The sequence below is a fragment of the Oncorhynchus kisutch genome, linkage group LG10 (genome assembly GCF_002021735.2).
Source record: "Oncorhynchus kisutch isolate 150728-3 linkage group LG10, Okis_V2, whole genome shotgun sequence".
NCBI lineage: Eukaryota > Metazoa > Chordata > Actinopteri > Salmoniformes > Salmonidae > Oncorhynchus > Oncorhynchus kisutch.
This window is the reverse complement of record NC_034183.2, coordinates 67170751-67196213: the sequence shown is the minus strand read 5'-3', so window position 1 is coordinate 67196213 and position 25463 is coordinate 67170751. Positions and strand designations below refer to the sequence as shown.

The 25463-nt window shown below is 42.7% G+C and overlaps 1 protein-coding gene across 2 annotated transcripts in view; it reads right to left on the bottom strand.

Annotated features, from left to right (window-relative positions):
- Positions 1 to 25463, bottom strand: part of LOC109897421 (acid-sensing ion channel 2-like) — a 565196-nt gene that overhangs the window by 9359 nt on the left and 530374 nt on the right. For both annotated transcript variants that reach the window (XM_031834854.1, XM_031834853.1), the window contains 3 exons: positions 22326 to 22453; positions 11036 to 11186; positions 9795 to 9851 (listed from right to left, as the gene is read on the bottom strand). In XM_031834854.1, coding sequence (XP_031690714.1) covers positions 9795 to 9851; positions 11036 to 11186; positions 22326 to 22453 — 336 coding nt within the window. The remainder of the gene's footprint in view (positions 1 to 9794; positions 9852 to 11035; positions 11187 to 22325; positions 22454 to 25463) is intronic.

Here is a 25463-nt window from a genome sequence, read left to right as displayed (position 1 = left end):
CTTCACCTGGAATGCTTTTCCATTTGCGCTTAGTAGGACTATCATTTGTTTTCAACAGGAATAGGACTCCAAACAAACCTCCAGGCTGTGTAAGGGCAATGTGACACTTATGGTGTGTTTGGGGTCACTGTCCTGTTGAAAACAAATGATAGTGCTACATCAGATGACTTGGCCTCCACAATCACCCGACCTCAACCCAATTGAGATGGTTTGGGATGAGTTGGACCGCAGAGTGAAGGAAAAACTTCCAACAAGTGCTCAGCATATGTGGGAACTCCTTCAGGACTGTTGGAAAAACATTCCTCATGAAGCTGGTTGAGAGAATGCCAAGAGTGTGCAAAGCTGTCATCAAGGCAAAGGGTGGCTACTTTGAAGAATCTCAAATATAAAATAGATTTTGATTTGTTTAACATTTTTTTGGTTACTACATGATTCCATATGTGTTATTTCATAGTTTGATGTCTTCACTATTATTCTATAATGTAGAAAAGTAGGTGTGACCAAACTTTTAACTGGTACTGTACATACACAAACACGCATAAATACATACATATACTTTTAAAAATATATTTCCTTTATTATTTTCCGATAACCCCACCACCCCTCCCCTAATTGGAGTAAACTAATGAACAACAACACTTAGGCTTTTACTTCCGGCTTATACACACTATAGACCTTTTACGGACACAATCTATTTTACAATAGTTATATTAGGTTTGTTTTTAGTCCTGTCCTTCTTCTACCCTCACTCTCTCCAAGGGAAGCACAGCCGAGAGCTGCCCAGTGACACGAGCCTACCAGACGAGCTAAACTACTTCTATGCTTGCTTCGAGGCAAATGACACTGAAACATGCATGAGAGCACCAGCTGTTCTGGAAGACTGTGTGATCACGTTCTTCACAGTCAATGTGAGTAAGACCTTTAAAAAAGTCAACATTCACAAGGCTGCAGGGCCAGACGGATTACCAGGACGTGTATTGCAAGCATGCGCTGACCAACTGGCAAAGAGTCTTCACTGACATTTTCAACCTCCTCCTGACCGAGTCTGTAATACCAACATGCTTCAAGCAGACCACCATAGTCCCTGTGCCCAAGAACACTAAGGTAACCTGCTTCGATGACTACCAACCCGTAGCACTCACGTCTGTAGCCATGAAGTGCTTTGAAAGGCTGTCATAGCTTACATCAACACCATTATCCCAGAAACCCTAGACCCACTCCAATTTGTATACTGCCCTAACAGATCCACAGATGAAGCAATCTCTATTGCACTCCAAACTGCCCGTTCCCACCTGGACAAAAGGAACACCTATGTGAGAATGCTATTCATTGACTACAGCTCAGGGTTCAACACCATAGTGCCCTCAAAGATCATCACTAAGCTAAGGACCCTGGGACTACCTCCCTCTGCAACTGGATCCTGGACCTCCTGACGTGCCACCCCCAGGTGGTAAGGGTAGGTAACAACACATCCGCCACGCTGATCCTCAACACAGGGGCCCCTCAGGGTTGTGTGCTCAGCCCCCTCCTGTACTCCCTGTTCACTCATGACTGCACGGTGAGGCACAACTCCAACACCATCATTAAGTTTGCAGATGACACAACAGTTGTAGGCCTGATCACAGACAACAATGAGACAGCTTATAGGAAGGAGGTCAGAGACCTGGCCGTGTGGGGCAAGGACAACAACATCTCCCTCAACGTGATCAAGACAAAGGAGTTAATTGTGGACAACAGGAAAAAGAGGACCAAGCACGCCACACATTCTCATTGGCTGTAGTGGAGCAGGTTGAAAGCTTCAAGTTCCTTGGTGTCCACATCACCAACAAACTAACATGGTCCAAGCACACCAAGACAACCTCTGGAGATTGAAAAGATTTGGCATGGGTCCTCAGATCCTTAAAAGGTTCTACAGCTGCACCATCGAGAGCATCTTTACTGGTTGCATCACTGCCTGGTATGGCAACTGCCCGGCCTCCGACCGCAAGGCACTACAGCGGGTAGTGCATAGGGTCCAGCTATCCAGGACCTCTATACCAGGCGGTGTCAGAAGAAGACTCCAGCCACCCTAGTCATAGACTGTTCTCTCTGCTTCCGCAAGCGGTATAGGAGGACCAAGTCTAGGTCCAAGAGGCTTCTAAACAGCTTCTACCCACAAGCCATAAGACTCTTGAACATCTAATCAAATGGCTACCCAGACTATTTACACTGTTGCTACTCTCTGTTGTTATCATCTATGCAAAGTCACTTTAATAACTCTACCTACATGTACATGTGACCTCGACTAACTGGTGCCTCCGCACATTGACTCTGTACCTGTACGCCCCTGTATATATTCTCGCTATTGTTATTTTACTGCTGCTCTTTAATTACTTGTTACTTTTATTTCTTCTGCTGTTTCACAAAAGTTCTTACTCTTATTCGTATTTTTTTATTCGTATTTTTTATTTAAAAACATACATTTTTAATAGTTTTTATACATCTAAAAAAAAAATTTTTTTTTACTGCATTGTTAGTTGTAAGTAAGCATTTCACTGTTGTTGTATTATGCGCAAGTGACTAATACAAATTTGATTTGATCTATTTCTAATGTTCATCCAGTTTGATTTCTATTTGCCATATATTTTTAACTGTGCTGTTTCACAAAAGTTCTGAACCTATATACATTTTACAGACACAGCATATTTTACATTTGTTATCTTGTTGTTATTAGTCCCACCCTTCAGCTCCATTAAATCCCTCTCATTTATCTCTTCACACCATCATCTACATTGGATTTCCATTTGCCATATATTTTTTCAACGGTGCTGTGATGCTTCACAAAAGCTCTGAACCTTTCTATTCTCATAGTTTCTACCGATTATAAATGAACTACTAGCCTCAACAACTGTGGACACTGTAAATGCCCTCATGAAATACACAGGAATGTTTTATCAATTTTTCAGACATTTCTATCCATTCCTGGAAGTATAAAAATACTAGTCCAATCTATCTGGTCCTATCCAAATCAATTTCCTCTGACAATAACCAGTCTCACTCACATTCTCAACCCATTCTAGCCTGCTGCTAGGTTCCCTTAATGCATAAAAATATCAAATCTGATCTCCCAACCCTAATCTCTCACTATGACAATAGTATGGCAGTCTCCCCAGCTCGCCCTGGGCAGGGCGGAGTCTCCCTTGGATTACTAATAGCCTTCAGGGCCAAGTGGTCACGTAATTGCAACAGGAAATTCAATATGACACCTCAGTCGCTTTTCATTCTCATTCAAATAAGGGGTTATTGGATCCGGGTAGCAGTGTGCATTCATAACCCTGATTTACACACTCCCTCCCTCTTTCTATTTCTCTCTCTCCCCACATCACAATCTTACTCTCTTTCCTCTTCTTCCCTCTCTCTCTCTATTTCCTTCGCTCTCTTTTCCTTCGCTCTCTCTCCCTCTATCGTTCGGTCTTTCTCTCACTATTTCTCTCTATCTACCGTCTCATCTCTGTCAAAAACAATTATTCTAACCAAATCATCTGCTTTATTTCATATTTCCAAGCTTATTAAGAAACAGTGTTTTTAATGACTTAACACTCTCCATTAAGCTGTCTTTGGCTGTGAACAGAATGTTATATTTAAGCTAGCAGTTGTTCAACCCAGAGACGAGCTAATCCTTTTTATTGTATGTTTGGTTTAAAACCTTTATGTGAGATGAGAGGATCTTCTGTCATTCATCCTGCAATGAGACCGCATTTGTAAAACGATTACGCTAGTAATGTGATTGTATGATCACGTTACTGTGGGCAATGCTATCCAAGTCGACATTTCACAGGACAACAAATGTCTGTGTTTTCCTCCGTGTGTATAATTAGGCACAGAGAAGATTTCTGTGTTCCTCTGTAATCTAGTCACAGGACCCTCCAGTGAGAACAGATGCAGCTGTCTTCCATTAAAACAGCAGCCACACTGTTTCTGTCTCCCAAACTTCCTGATTGACACATTGGTTTAAAAAAAGCACAACTTCAAACTTTACTAAGTGAAAACGGTGTGGTGGTTATATCAAATTGGTTCACAGTCTAACTAGGAACTGATTTGCATAGAATTATTGGGTCTGTGTGTTTGGATGGAATAAGCACAGGCATTTCAAATAAAACCAATTCAGGAGGAGCGAGAGGGAGGGAGGGAGCGAGAGGGAGCTGGCCAGGCTGGACCAAGCACAAGAGGGTACTCTAGCTCTAACTCTCCACAGTCCCAGTATAGCATACCTTGGCTTCATTTCCTCTTTATTTGAGACACATTGCCTAATTACAATGGACAAGCTTAGGACCAAATAATTGCCAGTGTTTGTGTGTGTTTGTTGCCCGGTAGGTAACAGAATGAGAGAACGCCTCCCCTTAATGATATCAGCAGGGGAATTAGACACCCCTACTACACAAAACACACAAACACTTTTCAATAAAGTTCATTTAGAGGAATAAACAAGGTCCTGCCTCATCTGATTTTCATTTATCCCTTCAGTAAAGTATGAGTCTGTGGTAAAAGTAAAGGTATAAATTAATATATAAAAACAGCCTAATAAAAAATGAGACGAAGGAGAAAGTGAGAATAAAAAGTCAATATCCCAGTTTTACAGAAAATAACAGTTCAATACAGATGGGCTTAGGCACAAAATGAGATCCTACTGTATGTGAATATCCTACTGTATATGAGTGATCCTACTGTATGTGAATGATCCTACTGTATGTGAATGATTCTTCTGTATGTGAATGCATACAGCTCCCCCTCCTCTCAACACACACAGATAAACACAGATTCCTTATTTGTAATATATACAGTACAGTATGAAAGTAAAATGAACCGAGGGAGGCTTCTAGACCTTGCTTTTCTAGACGGGGAAAAAAGTAAATGCTAATCCTAAATACCAGGGTCAACCAGCAAAACGAGAGAACCTCTGTATTCTCTATGAATGATCAATAATACATGTGTAGCTAACTAATACAAAATGTGTCAAATCTTTTGGGAATTGATAAGACACTTGTGTTGTACCTATGCCTTTCCTTCATGCTATATTTATGTCCTGGGGAGGATGTGAAGCACCGGGGAAGCTGTGAAGCATCGGGGAAGCTGTGAAGCATCGGGGAAGCTGTGAAGTGCGCTGTACAGCCTGCACTCTAGCCTGTTGTGTGATTGTGTTTATGAGTCTGTTATTAAAGAATGTGAAACAATGTTGTGTATGTTAACTAATGCCTGATTCTGTTCATGAGTCTGTTATTAAATATGTATGTTTACTGCTTTTCATTAAATCATGTATGGCTATTGTTTTTGTTCATATGGGCAGAATATTGTACAGCAGGGTTCCCCAACTGGTGGTCCATGGGTCAAATTTGTCCCCCAATTTTTTAAATGCATTTTCATTGTTGACATCAACAATGTTGTTGACTAAAAACACCAGGAAATCAGCTCCAAAGTATTCCCATGCGTAATAGAGAGACACATCGTATTCAAATGTAAGCAAGGTTTGAAATGTTTTTGTCAAACATATTTGTTTGGGCTTCTTGCAGTCAATTTGCAATCTACAAATGATTTGTAATTATGTTCCGGCCCCCAAACCATCCGCTCAAGAAAAAAAATCAGCCTGCAGCTGAATCTAGTTGATCCCTGTTGTATTGTCACGCCCTGACCTTAGATATCTCTGTTTTCATTATATTTTGTTTAGGTCAGGGCGTGTCTAGGGTGGGTACGCTAGTTTTTGTATTGTCTAGGGTTTTTTATATGTCTAGGGTTTTTGTAGGTCTAGGTGTTTTGTATGTCTAAGGTTTTGGTAGGTCTAGGTGATTTGTATGTCTATGGTGGCCTGATATGGTTCCCAATCAGAGGCAGCTGTTTATCGTTGTCTCTGATTGGGGATCATATTTAGGTAGCCATTTCCCTTTGGTGTTTGTGGGATCTTGTCTATGTTTAGTTGCCTGTCAGCACTAGTTTGTATAGTGTCATGGTTCGGGTTGTACATCCGTACATTCGGGTATCCGAATGTACGGATACCACGCTGCGTCTTGGTCCGATCCTTATGACGAACGTGACATGTATAGGCAATATTGCCTACAGAAATTGGTTCAGTTATAGCCTAAAATAAATGTGTTCATATGGGTAGAATATTGTTTGTTTGGTACACCATCCTACAGACAGTGAGTCACGTGGTGTCAAGGGTACTGGCTGGTGGCGTTGGTGTAAAGTTATGGGGAATGTTTTCCTGGCACACGTTAAGTCCCTTGATACCAATTGAGCAACGGTTCAATTCCCCGAAGAATTCAGGCTGTTCTGGAGGCAAATGTGGGTCCGACCCGGTACTAGATGGATGTACCTAATAAACTGACCACTGAGTGGATATCAATTCATTCATATGGTTATATAAAGGCTGAAGGCTAAAAACAGTATATACTATATCTAGACCTATATCTAGTTCCTACAATCTATTTTCATTTTAAATCATGGCTTTTTCTAGTTTTTACACCATCCACTAACACCAACTATTTACTATAAAACATTTATTTATCAACAAAAAAGCTTAGCAAAATACAAAAAATTATGGGGCAAAAATAAGTAGGCCTAAAATATATTTTTTTATATAACCCCAAAAATACTAGAGTAGGCTACATGACAAAAACAAACAAATCATCCAAGAATGTGCTTAGTGTTGGTCTCATAATGATTTTGGAGTCATTGAAAGGGTTGAACTTGAAGAAGTGTCCAAGTAGACTAGGTGCTCATTTCTCTCAGATGGATTTTGGAGTATTCACAACTGCTACTTGAAAGTGTAGGCAACGCTCTTCGGGTAAGACTCCATCAGTTGAGTCGTGGTGTTGGCTACTTCTCAACCAGCGACTTCAGATCCTTCTGTTGCTTGTGGTAGCAGGGTCTTTGACATGGCGGTGGAATGCCAGCAAGTTGCTGCTCCCTTCTCATTTCACCTCCTTGCTGCTGTCGTTGCAATGCCTTGATGAACTTCCAAATGGTGCGGTGGGTAGTGCCAAGATTCAACCAAAAAGTTCAATGCCAGCTCTCCTCTCCGTGGTTGGTCTTTGCCAAGTCTTGCAGGACAGCATCGTAGCAGCGCCAAAATTCAGAAAATAAATAAAATAGGTAGAAGCATATTAGCAACAATTTTATTGGCCTTGAGCATGATGCCATCAATAGTAAGAGAAATAATAATAAAGTTTATGTTAAACAAGCCATACATATGGGAAACATTGGCTTTTTTCCAATGAGTCCGATATTCTCCCCAACCCATGTTGCCTGAAAGTATGTCAGGGGGTCCTCCAGTTGATGTTCCGGGCGCTGAAAGAACCAGGTATCGCTGAAAGAACCAGGTATCCAGATACTGTAACCTCATCATTCAGGGTTATGTGACGTCGTTATTTCAAAAGTGTGATATTCGGTGCACTTCCAAAAGCACTTATTTGATGCCTGTCGTTCCTGTCTGTAGGGGTAGCCTTCATGCAGCATGATATTTTTTCCACGCACCCAGAGGATAAATTCGGGTTCCACTGTATCTTTCTCTGACCTACTCTAAGAATGAGGAATGAGGAGGGTGGCGGTGCAAGATCTTTTTAAGCAGAATATTTGGATTATTATCATATGTACGACATGCAATTCGATTGCTGGACTATCGAAGCCATCCATCAACACATTTATTCAGATCCAGCAGTTCAAAGAGGATAGTTTCAAAGGTAATCAATTAGGCCTAGTTATTGTTCATTAGCAGCACACATTTGCATTCACGTGGCATTGGTGGATGGAGGATGGAGCGAGACATGACGTCCCAGATGTGCTCAATTGGATTCAGGTCTGGGGAACGGGCGGGCCAGTCCATAGCATCAATGCCTTTCTCTTGCAGGAACTGCTGACACACTCCAGCCACATGAGGTCTAACATTGTCTTGCATTAGGAGGAGCCCAAGGCCAACCACACCAGCATATGGTCTCACAAGGGGTCTGAGGATCTCATCTCGGTACCTAATGGCAGTCAGGCTACCTCTGGCGAGCACATGGAGGGCTGTGCGGCCCCCCAAAGAAATGCCACCCCACACCATGACTGACCCCCCTGCCAAACCGGTCATGCTGGAGGATTTTGCAGGCAGCAGAATGTTCTCCACGGCGTCTCCAGACTGTCATGTCTGTCACATGTGCTCAGTGTGAACCTGCTTTCATCTGTGAAGAGCACAGGGCGCCAGTGGCGAATTTGCCAATCTTGGTGTTCTCTGGCAAATGCCAAACGTCCTGCACGGTGTTGGGCTGTAAGCACAACCCCTACCTGTGGACGTCGGGCCCTCATACCACCCTCATGGAGTCTGTTTCTGACCTTTTGAGCAGACACATGCACATTTGTGGCCTGGAGGTTATTTTGCAGGGCTCTGGCAGTGCTCCTCCTGCTCCTCCTTGCACAAAGGCGGAGGTAGCAGTCCTGCTGCAGGCTTGTTGCCCTCCTATGGCCTCCTCCACGTCTCCTGATGTACTGGCCTGTCTCCTGGTAGCGCCTCCATGCTCTGGGCACTACGCTGACAGACACAGCAAACCTTCTTGCCACAGCTTGCATTGATGTGCCATCCTGGATGAGCTGCACTACCTGAGCCACTTGTGTGGGTTGTAGACTCCGTCTCATGCTACCACTAGAGTGAAAGCACCGCCAGCATTCCAAAGTGACCAAAACATCAGCCAGGAAGCATAGGAACTGAGAAGTGGTCTGTGGTCACCACCTGCAGAACCACTCCTTTATTGGGGGTGTCTTGCTAATTGCCTATAATCTCCACCTGTTGTCTATTCCATTTGCACAACAGCATGTGAAATGTATTGTCAATCAGTGTTGCTTCCTAAGTGGACAGTTTGATTTCACAGAAGTGTGATTGACTTGGAGTTACATTGTGTTGTTTAAGTGTTCCCTTTATTTTTTTGAGCGGTGTATGTTTTAACTGGACTGATGGCCTGCATCTGATAGTCAGTCTGAGGGGAGGGAGGGAGCAGTGGTGAGGCTATCTCTCATTCATCTCAACAATACCATCCCTCCGCTCTCCCTCCCTCAGCTGATGGAAAAACTAAATTCACACGGCATTATTTCTGCCTCACGCACCAATTCATGTTGTTACTCCTATGACCAGAGAAAGTGAGAATGTACATTTTATGGCTCATAAAAATGTTGAACAAAGTGTTGACAGTGCTGGATAACATCCTAAACATGTAATGTACTTACTCATATAACAGGCTTATAGGTGCACTTTATTTGCTCTCTGGGCCTGCTGGGTAGGTGGAGTTCTACCTTCAGAATCATGAAACGATTAAAAATGGGGACACTTTGCCTTCCCGGAGCTAGGGCTGCTGTATCAACTGCATCTACCACCAACAGCGAGAAACAAATAAAAAAATAGGAACGAAGGCTTTATTGTTGGGTTTTTTACAGAAATGTTTGGTGATCGACTAGGAATGCCTTGGAGGTCGACCAGTTGATCGCGATCAACCGGTTGGTGATCACTGCTATAGCCTAAATAAATGTATTTTAGGCCATATGAAGAACAGATATGCACGATTTAATGAAAAGCAGCAAACAGACACAACATTTTTTCACATTCTTTAATTAAAGACTCAGAAACAGAAACAGGCAATAAGCGAAACATCTGGCGTCACAGTTTTCCTGCCAAATAGGCCTACAAAGAAACTTGAGGATGTTGAATGCGCGAGGGGGTCTGTGCGCTGCGTAGTACCTTCAACAAAAATACATGTAAGCTTGTGCGTTTGTGTGCATTCATATTGTGGACTTACCAAGGGCAGGCTCTGCACAGTCTTTGTACTGTTCAGGGGTACAGAATGGAGAATCACCTAGAAGGACAGAAGGAGCACAGAAGGAAGGGGAGGAAAGTTCAGATTCAGCTTTTCTGATCGATATATTTATGAAATGTAGTACCTCTGAATGACTTACAAGTTTGAGAAAAACAAACTGTAAACAGCTCAGATTTCTGTGGAATATGGTTATACAAAGCTATCAGTGATTTACTCAAATTACCGGAATCTTCAGTAATTTGGGGTAATTAACAGAAAATCTATGGCAATCTATCGTAACTTTGGTCATTTATACTTGAATAACATAAATCTGTGTCCATATTGTCTATGAGTTTCTAGTAGCTAGACCATATGGGTCAAGAGAAAATAAGCATTATTTTCAATTAACTCTGCAACTCTTCCAACTATTGACTTTTCTTCACTACTGCCACCAATTTGACACCAAAACATTGACAACAAATACATATTGACATAGTAAAATCAATTAAAGTGTGTAAAAAAATGATAAAGGATATTATGATGAAACTCTCATATTAAACACCAATGGTATTCCCTAAATGATGGTTTATATTTACGATATTGTTTTACAGCTTTGTCATATTTATTTTGTTTTTGTTGATATTTTAAAATCATCTTATTTAATGATGTCATATATTCTGCATGTGACACGACCACACAGAGGGCCATAGATAACACCTGGGATAATCTGGAGTCCCCAAAAGGGCCAATAGATTATTTATGATAGATTACACAAAATCCTTGAAAGACACCAAAATTCTGATAGTTTAATGGTCAACTGTGAATGTTTCCAGTAATATACCCTCCCTTTGCAACCCTACTGTGGAAGCAGTCAAGGAGACTTGCAACATGCAAAAATCTAGCACACCTAAAGAGAGTGTGAGAGAGAGAAATAGAGCTTTGTGTGGAGCAAGGTGATAGACAAGCCTTGGAGCAGAAAGCTTTATAATACACCAACACAAATCTTGACCTTACACCTTACAGCTCTTTGACCTTTTCAAACCCACCACAGACTTTAGATGACTTTATCAACCACAACAACTACTGTAAGTCCTTTATCAAACTTTCCTCACCTTGTCTTCAACTAGTCCTTGATGAAAAAACATGGCCCATGTTTTGCCCATGGCCCAGACAATGCTATATTACAGACTCTATCCAAATGTTTTGTTTAGTGTGAAAAGGGGAAAGAAAGTGTGTGCTCTTACCGGGCATGTGCACCATCCTGCAGTTACAGTTTTCCACGATGTAGCGTGTCTCACAGTCGATCCTGCAAGCTGTCACACTATAGACCTGGAAGAAGCCAGAGTCTAGGGCCTTGGACTCACACTCTCCCCATGGAGGAGGCAGGTAGGTCAGCTACAATACAGGAGAGACACAGTGGGGGGATTGAGCAGAGAGACAGAGACAGAGAGTGACAGGGAAAAATACTCAGCTGAAGTCTAAAACTCCCATAGACACATAGGAGATGTCATGGTGTTATTGTGATGTAGAGCCATCAGAGAGAGGATCCAAAAGGCCCTCTAGAACACAGCAGGCTAGATGACAGAGGAACAAAAGGAAGGTCTGGCCAACAGACTGGGCAGAGTGGGACACATTCACAGATACAGTCTCTTGCTGTGAAAACTCACAACAGGTTCCAAGAACACAAAATCTCCACTCTTGCCCCCACCCCACCCCCATGGCTCTGGAGACGGGAACAGCAGACGAGGAGAGAGGGACACCAGGAGGAGCTGAGTGAGTACCCATCTGCCCTGCACGCAGGCGGCCCTCTCCAGCCGCTCCGCTACTCTCCGTTCAGCATCCATCACCCAGCGCACCCTGCATTGTGGGAGATGCAGTTTCCTCAGCCAAATACCAGTTAATCCTTATCCTGCCAGGTCAGATTTGGCTGTGGAATGTCTGTTAGCACAGATAACATTGGAGAAGAATCCCTCCAATCAGAGACTGATACTGTATCCATGCATCCAGATTAGTTTGCTGTTGTTAACTCGAACACAGAATTCCCTCGATATCAGCAAGCGAGACATTGATTTTCAAATCAAGACAGGCTATATACAGTAGCGAGGCTATAAAAGTAGCAAGGCTACATACAGACACCGGTTAATCAGGCTGATTGAGGTAGTATGTAGATGTAGATATGGTTAAAGTGACTATGCATATATGATGAACAGAGAGTAGCAGTAGCGTAAAAGAGGGGTTGGCAGGTGGTGCGTGGCGGGACACAATGCAGATAGCCGGTTTGCCAATGTGTGGGGGCACTGGTTGGTCGGCCCAATTGAGGTAGTACGTACATGAATGTATAGTTAAAGTGACTATGCATATATGATAAACAGAGAGTAGCAGCAGCGTAAAAAGAGGGTTTGTGGGGGTTGGGGGGGGCACACAATGCAAATAGTCCGGGTAGCCATTTGATTACCTGTTCAGGAGTCTTATGGCTTGGGGGTAAAAACTGTTGAGAAGCCTTTTTGTCCTAGACTTGGCACTCCGGTACCGCTATGACGGGGGTGGCTGGGGTCTTTGACAATTTTTTGGGCCTTCCTCTGACACCGCTTGGTGTAGAGGTCCTGGATGGCAGGCAGCTTAGCCCCAGTGATGTACTGGGCCGTACACACTACCCTCTGTAGTGCCTTGCGGACAGAGGCCAAGCAATTGCCGTACCGGGTAGTGATGCAACCATGCTATCGATGTTGCAGCTGTAAAACCTTTTGAGGATCTCAGGACCCATGCCAAATATTTTTAGTTTCCTGAAGGGGAATAGGCTTTGTCGGGCCCTTTTCACGACTGTCTTGTGTTTGGACTATTCTAGTTTGTTGTTGATGTGGACACTGAGGAACTTGAAGCTCTCAACCTGTTCCACTACAGCTCGATTGAAACACGACTAATGAAGCCAACAAATCAAAACATTTCAAACTAGCCCTGGCCTCATTCATATACTGTAGGTCTGGCCACGCTCCTGTAGGTCTCCATTCACAATTAAAAAGTCTTCCCTAAAGGCCAGCTGTTCATCACTTCTAGGAAGATAGACTTTCCCAGCACTGTCGATTTCATTAAGATGAGAGGCAGGTGCTCCTCAGCAGCAGTCAGTCCATCACCTTTCCCATCACCTTCATACCTCTGCTAATCTTTCCTCTTGTCCTAATTGGAGTGGCTGATGTACAACACTATTATCCTGCTGTAATCAAATATCAAATCATCAGAGTAGATAGGTGTCAGCGCCCACTATGGGGTGATCTGATGACCTGATTAAATACACTCCAATGACGGCCAGGACCCTCTCTGCCCCTCCCCACACATTATTCATCAATGACCACACACTCTGCCATTGGGATGCACGTCAGCAACTAGAAAGAATATTAGAAACAGATCAAAACTAAAATGCAACAGTTGAATCAACAAGGGGCATAATTAAAGTTGTCGCCTCTAGATTTGGAATTAGACTTTGGGAGCTCTACATGGATTTGCTAACTTTGGGGATTTTATTGAAAATCGGAGCTGTGAGTCTGGAGTTTTATTAACGAACCAGTACAGTATAGTATATCAGTTCTTCCCTCTCCCGTGGAAACTAGGTTGCCAAGACCAAAAATACATTACTGAGACCCATCCAGAAGACACAGGAGGGAGAGAGGCTCAGGCTCTTTAATATAACTGTAATTTACAGACATGGGAATGCCCTTGTGACTTCTGTGGAAAGCATAGCAAAGAACACTTTAACATTTGAAACTCCCCAACACTTAAAATAATGAGAAAATACAGAGGATTATTAAAGAACACAGGCAATCTAGTGTGTGTGTGTGTGTGTCTGTGTTCATGCATTATTAAGTGCCTATAGTGGCTGTGTTCTTTGGCTTCTGTGCACTTATACTTTTTTTGATGTGGCTTTAATCTGGAAGTAATAATACGAGTTCATTTGAGTGCATGACTTCAGCTCCGCCTCACAATTGAGCTGTCTGGTTGGATCTGATTACAATCGCACACCAATGACCACAGGCAGCCATTGTACTTTTACAAAGTCCCCACAGTACTGCTAATCATTAAGACATATCGGCTATATTCAGGATGATTATAAGCATGGTCATTACATGGCGTCTCACAAGATGTCCTTGGGTTTGGCTCAGTCAGGAACTAAAGTTGTGCCATGCTGCAGGAACACAACAAGGGCCAAGCCACAGTAGGAAGTCTGGGGAATCTTTGAATTCAAAGTGCAAAGCGGAGTTAATTAGCTGGTGTCTAAATTGACTGTGTTTCCCACTGTGCTGGTACAATGGGGAGGATGAAGGATGATGATGTTGTGCCAGTCAGTCACACAGAGCCAGTCACAGACAGAGCTGAGATGGAGCTGAGACTGCTGGGAGCTCTACGGCCCAGGGGGCCTGCCTGGCCACACCATGATTGGAGGCCTCCAGAGTCGCCTGCCTGCCTGCCTGCCTGCCTGCCTGCCTGCCTGCCTGCCGCTGTACAGTAGACCTTCTCTGTATGCTTATCGCTGGCAGACTTTTTCTTTCTTTTTCCTCCTCTCATCTTTTTCAGGACGTGAGTTGTTTTTCAAACTTCTGGAAATGACTGAACATGTTTTGGATCTTCCTTCTTCATTCCCTTTTTTAAATGATGGGAGTTATACAATTTATTATATATTTATTGTATAGTTTCTTCTTTATATGTACATTGCCTTCAGAAAGTATTCATACCCCTTGACTTATTTCAGATGTTGTTGTGTTACAGCCTGAATTCAAAATGGATTCAATAGAATTTTTTCTCTCACTCATCTACACACAAAACCCCATAGTGACAAAATGAAATCGTTTTTGACATTTTTGCAAATGTATTGAAAATGGGATGCATAAATATCAATTTACATAAGTATTCACACCCCTCAGTCAATACTTTGTAGAAGCACCTTTGGCAGCGATTACAGCTGCGAGTCTTTCTGGGTAAATCTATAAGAGCTTTCCACACCTCAATTGTGGAACATTTCTCCACTATTCTTTTCAAAATTCTCCAAGCTCTGTCATCTTGGTTGTTGATCATATAGACAACTATTTTCAGGTCTTTCCAAAGATTTTCAAGCAGATTTAAGTCAAAACTGTAAAACTCCTGAGATTATTTAGGCATACCATAACAAAGGGGTTGAATACTTATTGACTCGACATTTCAGCTTTTCATTTTCAATTAATTTGTACAAATTTCCAAAAACATTTAGGTATTGTGTGTTGGCCAGTGACACAAAATCTCAATATGAATCCCTTTTAAATTCAGGTTGTAACACAACAAAATGTGGAAAAAGTCAAGGGGTGGGAATACTTTCTCAAGGTACTGTCTAGGTTTCCTGCATTATCAGTCCATGGTTGTGGACTACAGGAAAAGGAGGACCGAGCACGCCTCCATTCTCATCGACTGGGCTGTAGTGGAGCAGGTTGACAGCTTCAAGTTCCTTGGCGATCACATCACTAACAAACTAACATGGTCCAAGAACACCAAGACAGTTATGAAGAGGGCACGACAAAACCTATTCCCCCACAGGAGACTGAAAAGATTTGGCATGGGTCCTGAGATCCTCATAAGCTTTTACAGGTGCACCATCGAGAGCATCCTGACGGGTTGCATCACTGCCTGGTATGGCAACTGCTCGGCCTCCGACTGCAAGGCACTACAGAGGGTAGTGCGTACGGCTCAGTACATCACTGGGACCAAGATTCCTGCCATCCAGGACCTCTATACCAGGTGGTGTCAGAGGAAGGCCCTAAAAATTGTCAAAGACTCCCGCCACCCCAGTCATAGACTGTTCTCTATGCTACCGCATGCGCCAAGTGTAGGTCCAAGAGGTTTCTAAACAGCTTCTATCCCCCCACAGCTAATCAAATGGCTACCCAGACTATTTGCATCCCCCATCTTCCAAGCTGATGCTACTCTCTGTTATTATCTATGCATAGTCACTTTAATAACACTACCAACATGTACATATTACCTCAATTACCTCGACACCGGTGCCCCCGCACATTGACTCTGTACCGGTACCCTGGTTATTTACTGCTGCTCTTTAATTTTTTGTTATTCTTATCTCTTACTTTTTTGTAGGAATTTTCTTAAAACTGCTATGTTGGTTAGGCTTGTAGGTAAGCATTTCACTGTAAGGTCTACACCGGTTGTATTCGGCGCATGTGACAAATAAAATTTGATTTTGATTTGATTGGATTTTAATTGCAGAACAGGCATCTCATGTAAATGCTGGAGACATAAGCGATTTGAAGTGTGAGGAAAAATAGATGAATCGTGACAGGAATCTGTCAGATAAGACAAGGGCAATCCAGCCAACTCCCTGTGGGAACTTAGATAAAAACATCTCCAGGGTCAGTGAAGGAGAGTGGGAGAGAGAGCTGAGTAACATTAAGAAATGCTATAGATGGAAGGAATGCAGTTTAGAAACCTACCAAAAAACAATTAGGCAACAACAAATTCAATCCCTCTTAGACAATTTCCTGGGTAAAACGTTCCACTGTAATAGTGAAGGTGTAAACTTGGCAGTAGAAAATCTTAACAGTATATTTGACCTCTCAGCTTCCCTATCAAATCTAAAAATCTCAAATAGAAAACCGAAGAAAATTAACAATAATGACAAATGGTTTGATGAAGAATGCAAAAATCAAAGAAAGAAATTGAGAAACCTGTCCAACCAAAAACATAGAGACCCGGAAAACCTGAGTCTACGCCTTCACTATGGTGAATCACTAAAACAATACAGAAATACACTACGGAAAAAGAAGGAACAGCATGTCAGAAATCAGCTCAATGCAATTGAAGAATCCATAGACTCTAACCACTTCTGGGAAAATTGGAAAACACTAAACAAACAACAACACGAATAATTATCTATCCAAAATGGAGATGTATGGGTAAACCACTTCTCCAATCTTTTTGGCTCTATAACAAAGAATAAAGAGCAAAAACATATACATGATCAAACACAGATCTTAGAATCAACTATTAAAGACTACCAGAACCCACTGGATTCTCCAATTACATTGAAAGAGTTACAGGACAAAATAAAAACCCTCCAACCCAAAAAGGCCTGTGGTGTTGATGGTATCCTCAATGAAATGATCAAATATACAGACAACAAATTCCAATTGGCTATACTAAAACTCTTTAACATCATACTTAGCTCTGGCATCTTCCCCAATATTTGGAACCAAGGACTGATCACCCCAATCCACAAAAGTGGAGACAAATTTGACCCCAATAACTACCGTGGAATATGTGTCAACAGTAACCTTGGGAAAATCCTCTGCATTATTATTAACAGCAGACTCGTACATTTCCTCAATGAAAACAATGTACTGAGCAAATGTCAAATTGGCTTTTTACCAAATTACCGTACAACAGACCATGTATTCACCCTGCACACCCTAATTGACAATCAAACAAATCAAAACAAAGGCAAAGTCTTCTCATGCTTTGTTGATTTCAAAAAAGCCTTCGACTCAATCTGGCATGAGGGTCTGCTATACAAACTGATGGAAAGTGGTGTTGGGGGTAAAACATACGACATTATAAAATCCATGTACACAAACAACAAGTGTGCGGTTAAAATTGGCAAAAAACACACACATTTCTTCACACAGGGTCGTGGGGTTAGACAGGGATGCAGCTTAAGCCCCACCCTCTTCAACATATATATCAACGAATTGGCGAGGGCACTAGAAAAGTCTGCAGCACCCGGCCTCCCCCTGCTAGAATCCGAAGTCAAATGTCTGCTGTTTGCTGATGATCTGGTGCTTCTGTCACCAACCAAGGAGGGCCTACAGCAGCACCTAGATCTTATGCACAGATTCTGTCAGACCTGGGCCCTGACAGTAAATCTCAGTAAGACCAAAATAATGGTGTTCCAAAAAAGGTCCAGTCACCAGGACCACAAATACAAATTCCATCTAGACACTGTTGCCCTAGAGCACACAAAAAACTATACATACCTTGGCCTAAACATCAGCACCACAGGTAACTTCCACAAAGCTGTGAACGATCTGAGAGACAAGGCAAGAAGGGCATTCTATGCCATCAAAAGAAACATAAATTTCAACATACCAATTAGGATCTGGCTAAAAATACTTGAATCAGTCATAGAGCCCATTGCCCTTTATGGTTGTGAGGTCTGGGGTCCGCTCACCAACCAAGACTTCACAAAATGGGACAAACACCAAATTGAGACTCTGCACGCAGAATTCTGCAAAAATATCCTCCGTGTACAACGTAGAACACCAAATAATGCATGCAGAGCAGAATTAGGCCGATACCCACTAATTATCAAAATCCAGAAAAGAGCTGTTAAATTCTACAACCACCTAAAAGGAAGCGATTCACAAACCTTCCATAACAAAGCCATCACCTACAGAGAGATTAACCTGGAGAAGAGTCCCCTAAGCAAGCTGGACCTGGGGCTCTGTTCACAAACACAAACACACACTACAGAGACCCAGGACAGCAGCACAATTAGACCCAACCAAATCATGAGAAAACAAAAAGATAACTACTTAACACATTGGAAAGAATTAACAAAAAAACAGAGCAAACTAGAATGCTATTTGGCCCTACACAGAGAGTACACAGCGGCAGAATAAGGAAAGCCTTGACTATGTACAGACTCAGTGAGCATAGCCTTGCTATTGAGAAAGGCCGCCGTAGGCAGACTTGGCTCTCAAGAGAAGACAGGCTATGTGCTCACTGCCCACAAAATGAGGTGGAAACTGAGCTGCACTTCCTAACCTCCTGCCCAATGTATGACCATATTAGAGAGACATATTTCCCTCAGATTACACAGATCCACAAAGAATTCGAAAACAAATCCAATTTTGAAAAACTCCCATATCTACTGGGTGAAATTCCACAGTGTGCCATCACAGCAGCAAGATTTGTGACCTGTTGCCACGAGAAAAGGGCAACCAGTGAAGAACAAACACCATTGTAAATACAACCCATATTTATGCTTATTTATTTTATCTTGTGTCCTTCAGCCATTTGTACATTGTTAGAACACTGTATATATATATAATATGACATTTGTAATGTCTTTACTGTTTTGAAACTTCTGTATGTGTAATGTTTACTGTTCATTTTTGTTGTTTTTCACTTTATATATTCACTTTGTATGTTGTCTACCTCACTTGCTTTGGCAATGTTAACACATGTTTCCCATGCCAATAAAGCCCTTGAATTGAATTGAATTGAATTGAGAGAAGATGGGAGAGAGGGAGACAGAGAGAGAGAGAGAGAGAGACAGAGAGAAAGACAGAGTGATAAAGAGAGATACTCCCAGTCAGGGAGTGGACAGAGATAAGAGGTCAGACCTAGGGCTGTTGTGGTGACCGTATTAGTGCCACACCGGTGGTCACGAGTCATGAAGGCAGTCAAATTCCACGGTAATTAGGTTTCTCCAAGCTCTGATGCTGCTGATGGTCATTAGTAGCCTACAAAACTTACTAACTGCCTGGTACTCAGCACTCTATTGTCCCTCTAATCACTCTGACATCAATGCAAATGTTATTGAAAATCTAATCAAACACTTCATGAGAGCCCATGAGTTCATGTTGCTCAACATTTCTATAGGCTATGCAATTGCACAAGAAAAGAGGGTGATGGCCTCGATTAAAAAGAGGAGGATCCCATCAGCTTCCTATAAGCTAGGCCTACAATATTTACTCCTCAACTTTCCTAATATTAAGCACATTGTTTATTTTTACAACAGGAGTATAGCCTACCTGGCTGGCATGAAAATTAACCGCAGGAAAGCGATTTCGAGAGAGAGAAGTGCATGATATTGGTCCATTCGAAATCAAAACAAATGTCACACATACACACTACCAGTCAAAAGTTTTACAACACCTACTCATTCAAGGGTTTTTCTTTATTTCGACTATTTTCTATATTGTAGAATAATATTGAAGACATCAACACTATGAAATAACACATTTGGAATCATGTTGTAACCAAAAAAGCATTAAGCAAATCAAAATATATTTGGTATTTGAGATTCTTCAAATAGCCACCCTTTGCCTTGCTGACAGATTTGCACACTCTTGGCATTCTCTCAACCGGATTTATGAGGTCGTCACCCGGAATGCCTTCTTAAAAGTTAATTTGTGGAATTTCTTTCCTTCTTAATGCGTTTTAGCCAATCAATTATGGTGTGACAAGGTGGGGGGGGTATATATATTTTTTGTTGTTGTTGTTGAATTTTAGCCCTTTTTCTCCCCAATTTTTGTGGTATCCAATTGTTGTAGTAGCTACTATCTTGTCTCATCGCTACAACTCCCGTACGTGCTCGGGAGAGACGAAGGTTGAAAGTCATGCGTCCTCCGATACACAACCCAACCAAGCCGCACTGCTTCTTAACACAGAGTGCATCCAACCCGGAAGCCAGCCGCACCAATGCACCGGAGGAAACACCGTGCACCTGGCCACCTTGGTTAGCGCACACTGCGCCCAGCCCGCCACAGGAGTCGCTGGTCCGCGATGAGACAAGGACACCCCTACCGACCAAGCCCTCCCTAACCCGGGCGACGCTAGGCCAATTGTGCGTCGCCCCACGGACCTCCCGGTCGCAGCCGGTTACGCAGCCTGGGCGCGAACCCAGGGACTCTGATGGCACAGCTGGCGCTGCAGTACAGCGCCCTTAACCACTGCGCCACCCGGGAGGCCTTATTTTTTATTTTTACCTTAATTTAACCAGGCAAGTCAGTTAAGAACAAATTCTTATTTTCAATGACGGCCTAGGAACAGTGGGTTAACTGCCTGTTCAGGGGCAGAACGACAGATTTGTATCTTGTCAGCTCGGGGGTTTGAACCTTCCGGTTACTAGTCCAACGCTCTAACCACTAGGCTACCCTGCCGCCCCGTATACAGAAGATAGCCCTCTTTGGTAAAAGACCAAGTCCATATTATGGCAAGAACAGCTCAAATAAGCAAAGAGAAACGACAGTCCATCATTACTTTAAGACATGAAGGTCAGTAAATACGGAACATTTCAAGAACTTTTCAAGTTTCTTCAAGTGCGGTCGCAAAAACCATCAAACGCTATGATGAAACTGGCTCTCATGAGGACAGCCACAGGAATGGAAGACCCAGAGTTACCTCTGGTGCAAAGGATAAGTTCATTAGAGTTACCAGCCTCAGAAAATACAAATAAATGCTTCAGAGTTCAAGTAACAGACACATCTCAACATCAAATTTGAATCAGGCCTTCATGCATGAATTGCAGCAAAGAAACCACTACTAAAGGACACCAATAACAAGAAGAGACCTGCTTGGACCAAGAAACATGAGCAATGGACATTAGACTGGTGAAAATTTGTCCTTTGGCCTGATGAGTCAAAATTGGAAAGTTTTGGTTCCAACCGCCGTGTCTTTGTGGGTGAACGGATGATCTCCGCATGTGTATTTCCCACCGTAAAACATGGAGGAGGAGGTTTTATGGTGTGGGGGTGTTTTGCTGGTGACACTGTCTGTGATTTATTTAGAATTCAAGGCACACTTAACCAGCATGGCTACCACAGCATTCTGAAGCGATACGCCATCCCATCTGGTTTTGGCTTAGTGGGACTATCATTTGTTTTTCAACAGGACAAAGACCCAACACACCGGCTGTGTAAGGGCTATTTTACCAAGAAGGAGAGTGATGGAGTGCTGCATCAGATGACCTGGCGTCCACAATCCCCCGACCTCAACCCAATTGAGATGGAACCGCAGAATGAAGGAAAAGCAGCCAACAAGTGCTCATCATATGTGGGAACTCCTTCAAGACTGTTGGAAAAGCACTCCAGGTGAAGCTGGTTGAGAGAATGCCAAGAGTGTGCAAAGCTGTCATCAAGGCAAAGGGTGGATAATTGAAGAATCTCAAATATGAAATATATTTTGATACGTTTAACACTTTTTTGGTTACTATGTAATTCCATATGTGTTATTTCATAGTTTTGATGTCTTCACTATTATTCTACAATGTAGAAATTAGTAAAAAATGAAGAAAAACCCTTGAATGAGTAGGTATTCTAAAACTTTTGACCGGTAGTGTATTATTTAGTATATGTAAAGACAAGACTATATCAAGAATAGTCTGATGGGTGACAATATTAGCCTATCACTTGTGAATTATATACTATCACTTGTGAATGATGCCCAGTGTAAGGCAAGAGAAAATGCAATTTTTAGCTACTTTTCAAAATCCTAGTCACACACCTCGTGTAGCCTAGCCCATAGGCCTTTATGTTTTGATAAGGTTTGTATCACCACTGGCATCCATGTATTGTAATCTTCCTGCCTCAACTGTATATGTGCACACACACACCCACACACACCTGAATAGAAAGTTATTTATCAGAAGTGCACGTTTTTCATCTCGGAGAGATAAGCTCCAGTCAAGAGGAGGTTGAAATTGAAATCTAAAAGTGTCAGGAAGATTGAAGAAGACCTATTCAGTGTGTACAGTAATAACTTAGGTCAAAGGGCACCTACCCTCTGCTCCTGAGTGGCAACAAAGGTCTGAAAGCCTGGGGCAACGCCAAAGCCCAGCTCGTGGACGAACGGGGGCTCTGCCTGGCTGTGGATCTGCACCCGCACACCCGCCTCGAACGCTGTCTCCTCTGTGGGGGAAAACATAGACACACACAGGGAGATTAACAGTTACTATCTCTCACAGACAGACAGACAGACACACACACACACACACACACACACACACACACACACACACACACACACACACACACACACACACACACACACACACACACACACCCACACCCACACACACACACACACACACACACACACCCACACACACACACACACACACACACACACACACACACACACACACACACACACACACACACACACACACAGCTCAAACACTACAGACTTAAAAGTACCTAATATACACACAATTACTTGAACAAAGTAAAAGACAGTGAAATTCCTTTATGAATCCCCTTTAGTAGATGAATGGTGAGCCTGTGAATGAGAGCCATATGCTTCCCTAACTGCCTTCTTCCTCTATATGGATAACATGCGTTCAGTGAAAAGACAGTCCATTATAGTCCAAATAGAGGAGCAGGAGTAGAAATTCCACTGGCTGTCTCTTAAACTTCTTATGGCCGGGGGGCAGTATTGAGTTGCTTGGATGAATAAGTTGCCCAAAGTAAACGGCCTGCTCCTCAGTCTCAGTTGCTAATATATGCATATTATTATTAGTATTGGATAGAACACTCCAAAGTTTCTAAAACTGTTTGAATGATGTCTGTGAGTATAACAGAACTCATATGGCAGGCAAAATCCTGAGGAGAAATCAAATCAGGAAGTGAGAAATCTGAGCGTTGTATATATTCACCACAGTTCCCAATGAAATCCCCTTGAGATATTAATGATGTTGCACTGCCTAGGGGTTCCACTAGATGTCAACCATCTATAGAAATTTGAATGAGACTTCTACTGTGTTGTGGGACGGAATGAGAGCAGAATCTATCAGGTGACTGGCAGTCAGCCAGTCAAGACACAAAGGAATACTCTGGTTGGAACTTTATTGAAGCTATATGTTAAAAACATCCTAATGATTGATTCTGTACTTAGTTTGAAATGTTTCTTCGACCTGTAATATAACTTTTTGAAGTTTTTGTCCAACGTAACGCTGACCAGAATGAGCGTTTGGATATGTATACCAAACGCGCTAACAAAATAAGGTATTTGGACATAAATAACGGACCTTATCGAACAAAACAAACATTTATTGTGGACCTGGGATTCCTGGAGTGCTTTCTGATATGTAGATCATCAAAGGTAAGGGAATATTTATCATGTAATTTCTTGTTATGTTGACGCCAACATTGCGGTTTCAGATTATTGCATGGTTTGCTTATTCCGTAAAGTTTTTTGAAATCAGACACAGCGGCTGCATTAAGGAGAGGTATATCTATAATTCCATGTGTATAACTTGTATTATCATCTACATTTATGATGAGTATTTCTGTTGAATAATGTGGCTATGCAAAATCACTGGATGTTTTTGGAACTAGTGAATGTAACGCGCCAATGTAAACTCATATTTTGACAAATATGAACTTTATCAAACAAAACATACATGTATTGTGTAACACAAAGTCCTATGAGTGTCATCTGATGAAGATCATCAAAGGTTAGTGATTAATTTAATCTCTATTTGTGCTTTGTGAAACTTCTCTCTTTGGCTGGGAAAAAAAATGGCTGTGTTTTTCTGTGGCTTGGTGGTGACCTAACATATTCGTTTGTGGTGCTTTCGCTGTAAAGCCTATTTGAAATCGGACACTGTGGTGGGATTAACAACAAGATTACCATTAAAACGGTATAAGATACATGTATGTTTGAGGAATTTTTATTGAAATTTAATTTGGCGCCCTGCACTTTCACTGGCTGTTGTCATATCATCCCGTTGACGGGATTGCAGCCATAAGAAGTTAACTATACACATGAAAGAGCAGTTACCCAGCCAGTCACACACATTCACAAGCGCGCACACACACACTGTGGCAACCCGGGGGCCATCAGGGAGCAACAAAGGCAGGAGCAGGACCTTGGTCAGCTCCAGAGGGCTAGCGAGGTCAAGGTGAGTCAGCACCATGGACAGCTCTACAGGCACCAACTGAGGCTGATGATTCAACACCAATATTACCCAGTCCAGGCACCGCAACCAATTGGCACCTGGAATTGGTCCCACCTGTCCATCGTTATCCCAAATGAGTATAAGTAGAGGTGCAGTCACACAGGCAGAGGGTATGCCTAGTCCTCAGAAGAGCCGGAGTGAGTATGATAAGCACCTTGATCCAATGACAAAGAAGATACTAGGCAATGTTTGACTCATCTTTCTCTTTCTGTTCTCTGCCCCAAAGGATGATTACCTAAACCCGGTTAGCACACCACCCGGCACAAGTAGAAAGGATTGAAACCTCGGACTCATCGCTCTCTCTCTATTTTGTTTTGTTCATTGACACAGGCGGTCCGAGGAGCCGCCATGACGGACATAGTGGCCCACCAGTTACCTGAGAGGCTTTTCAGTTGTATTTCTCCCCTCCCCATTTTCCCCCACTTTTATGAAAGAACTACCTTGTTTAAAGCACCACAAATTGGTCTCCGGCTGTCTTACTTTGTGAGTTTCACCTCTGACTCCCCTGGGCTGCCACAACACACACAGTGACACTTACAAGGACACAGGCAGGCAGACATTCTCCAAAGCATAGAGACCCTCTTCCAGACAAACATCAACCAGACACACACACACAAATTCCCCACAGGCAGACGTGCTAACACACTCACAAATGCACGGGCACACACCCACACACACACGCCGAGAGTTTGGAGGAAAATAGGCTTTATTCAAATCAATAACTTTCTCTCCGCAGTCTTCTCATCCGGCAGCCATGTTGCTGTGCATTCAATCAAGCCGCCCATCCTCCTCCATGTTTGACAGGCAGCAGCTTCAATCAGGCTGCTGGACTGGAACAGTGAAAGCAGTGAAAGACTGAGCAGAGGGAGCACGGCACCCAGGGTTGACCAGCTTCTTTAAAGGGACGGCTGTGACAGAGAACACAAAGCCCACCACGGCATCACCCAGCAGCCATCCAT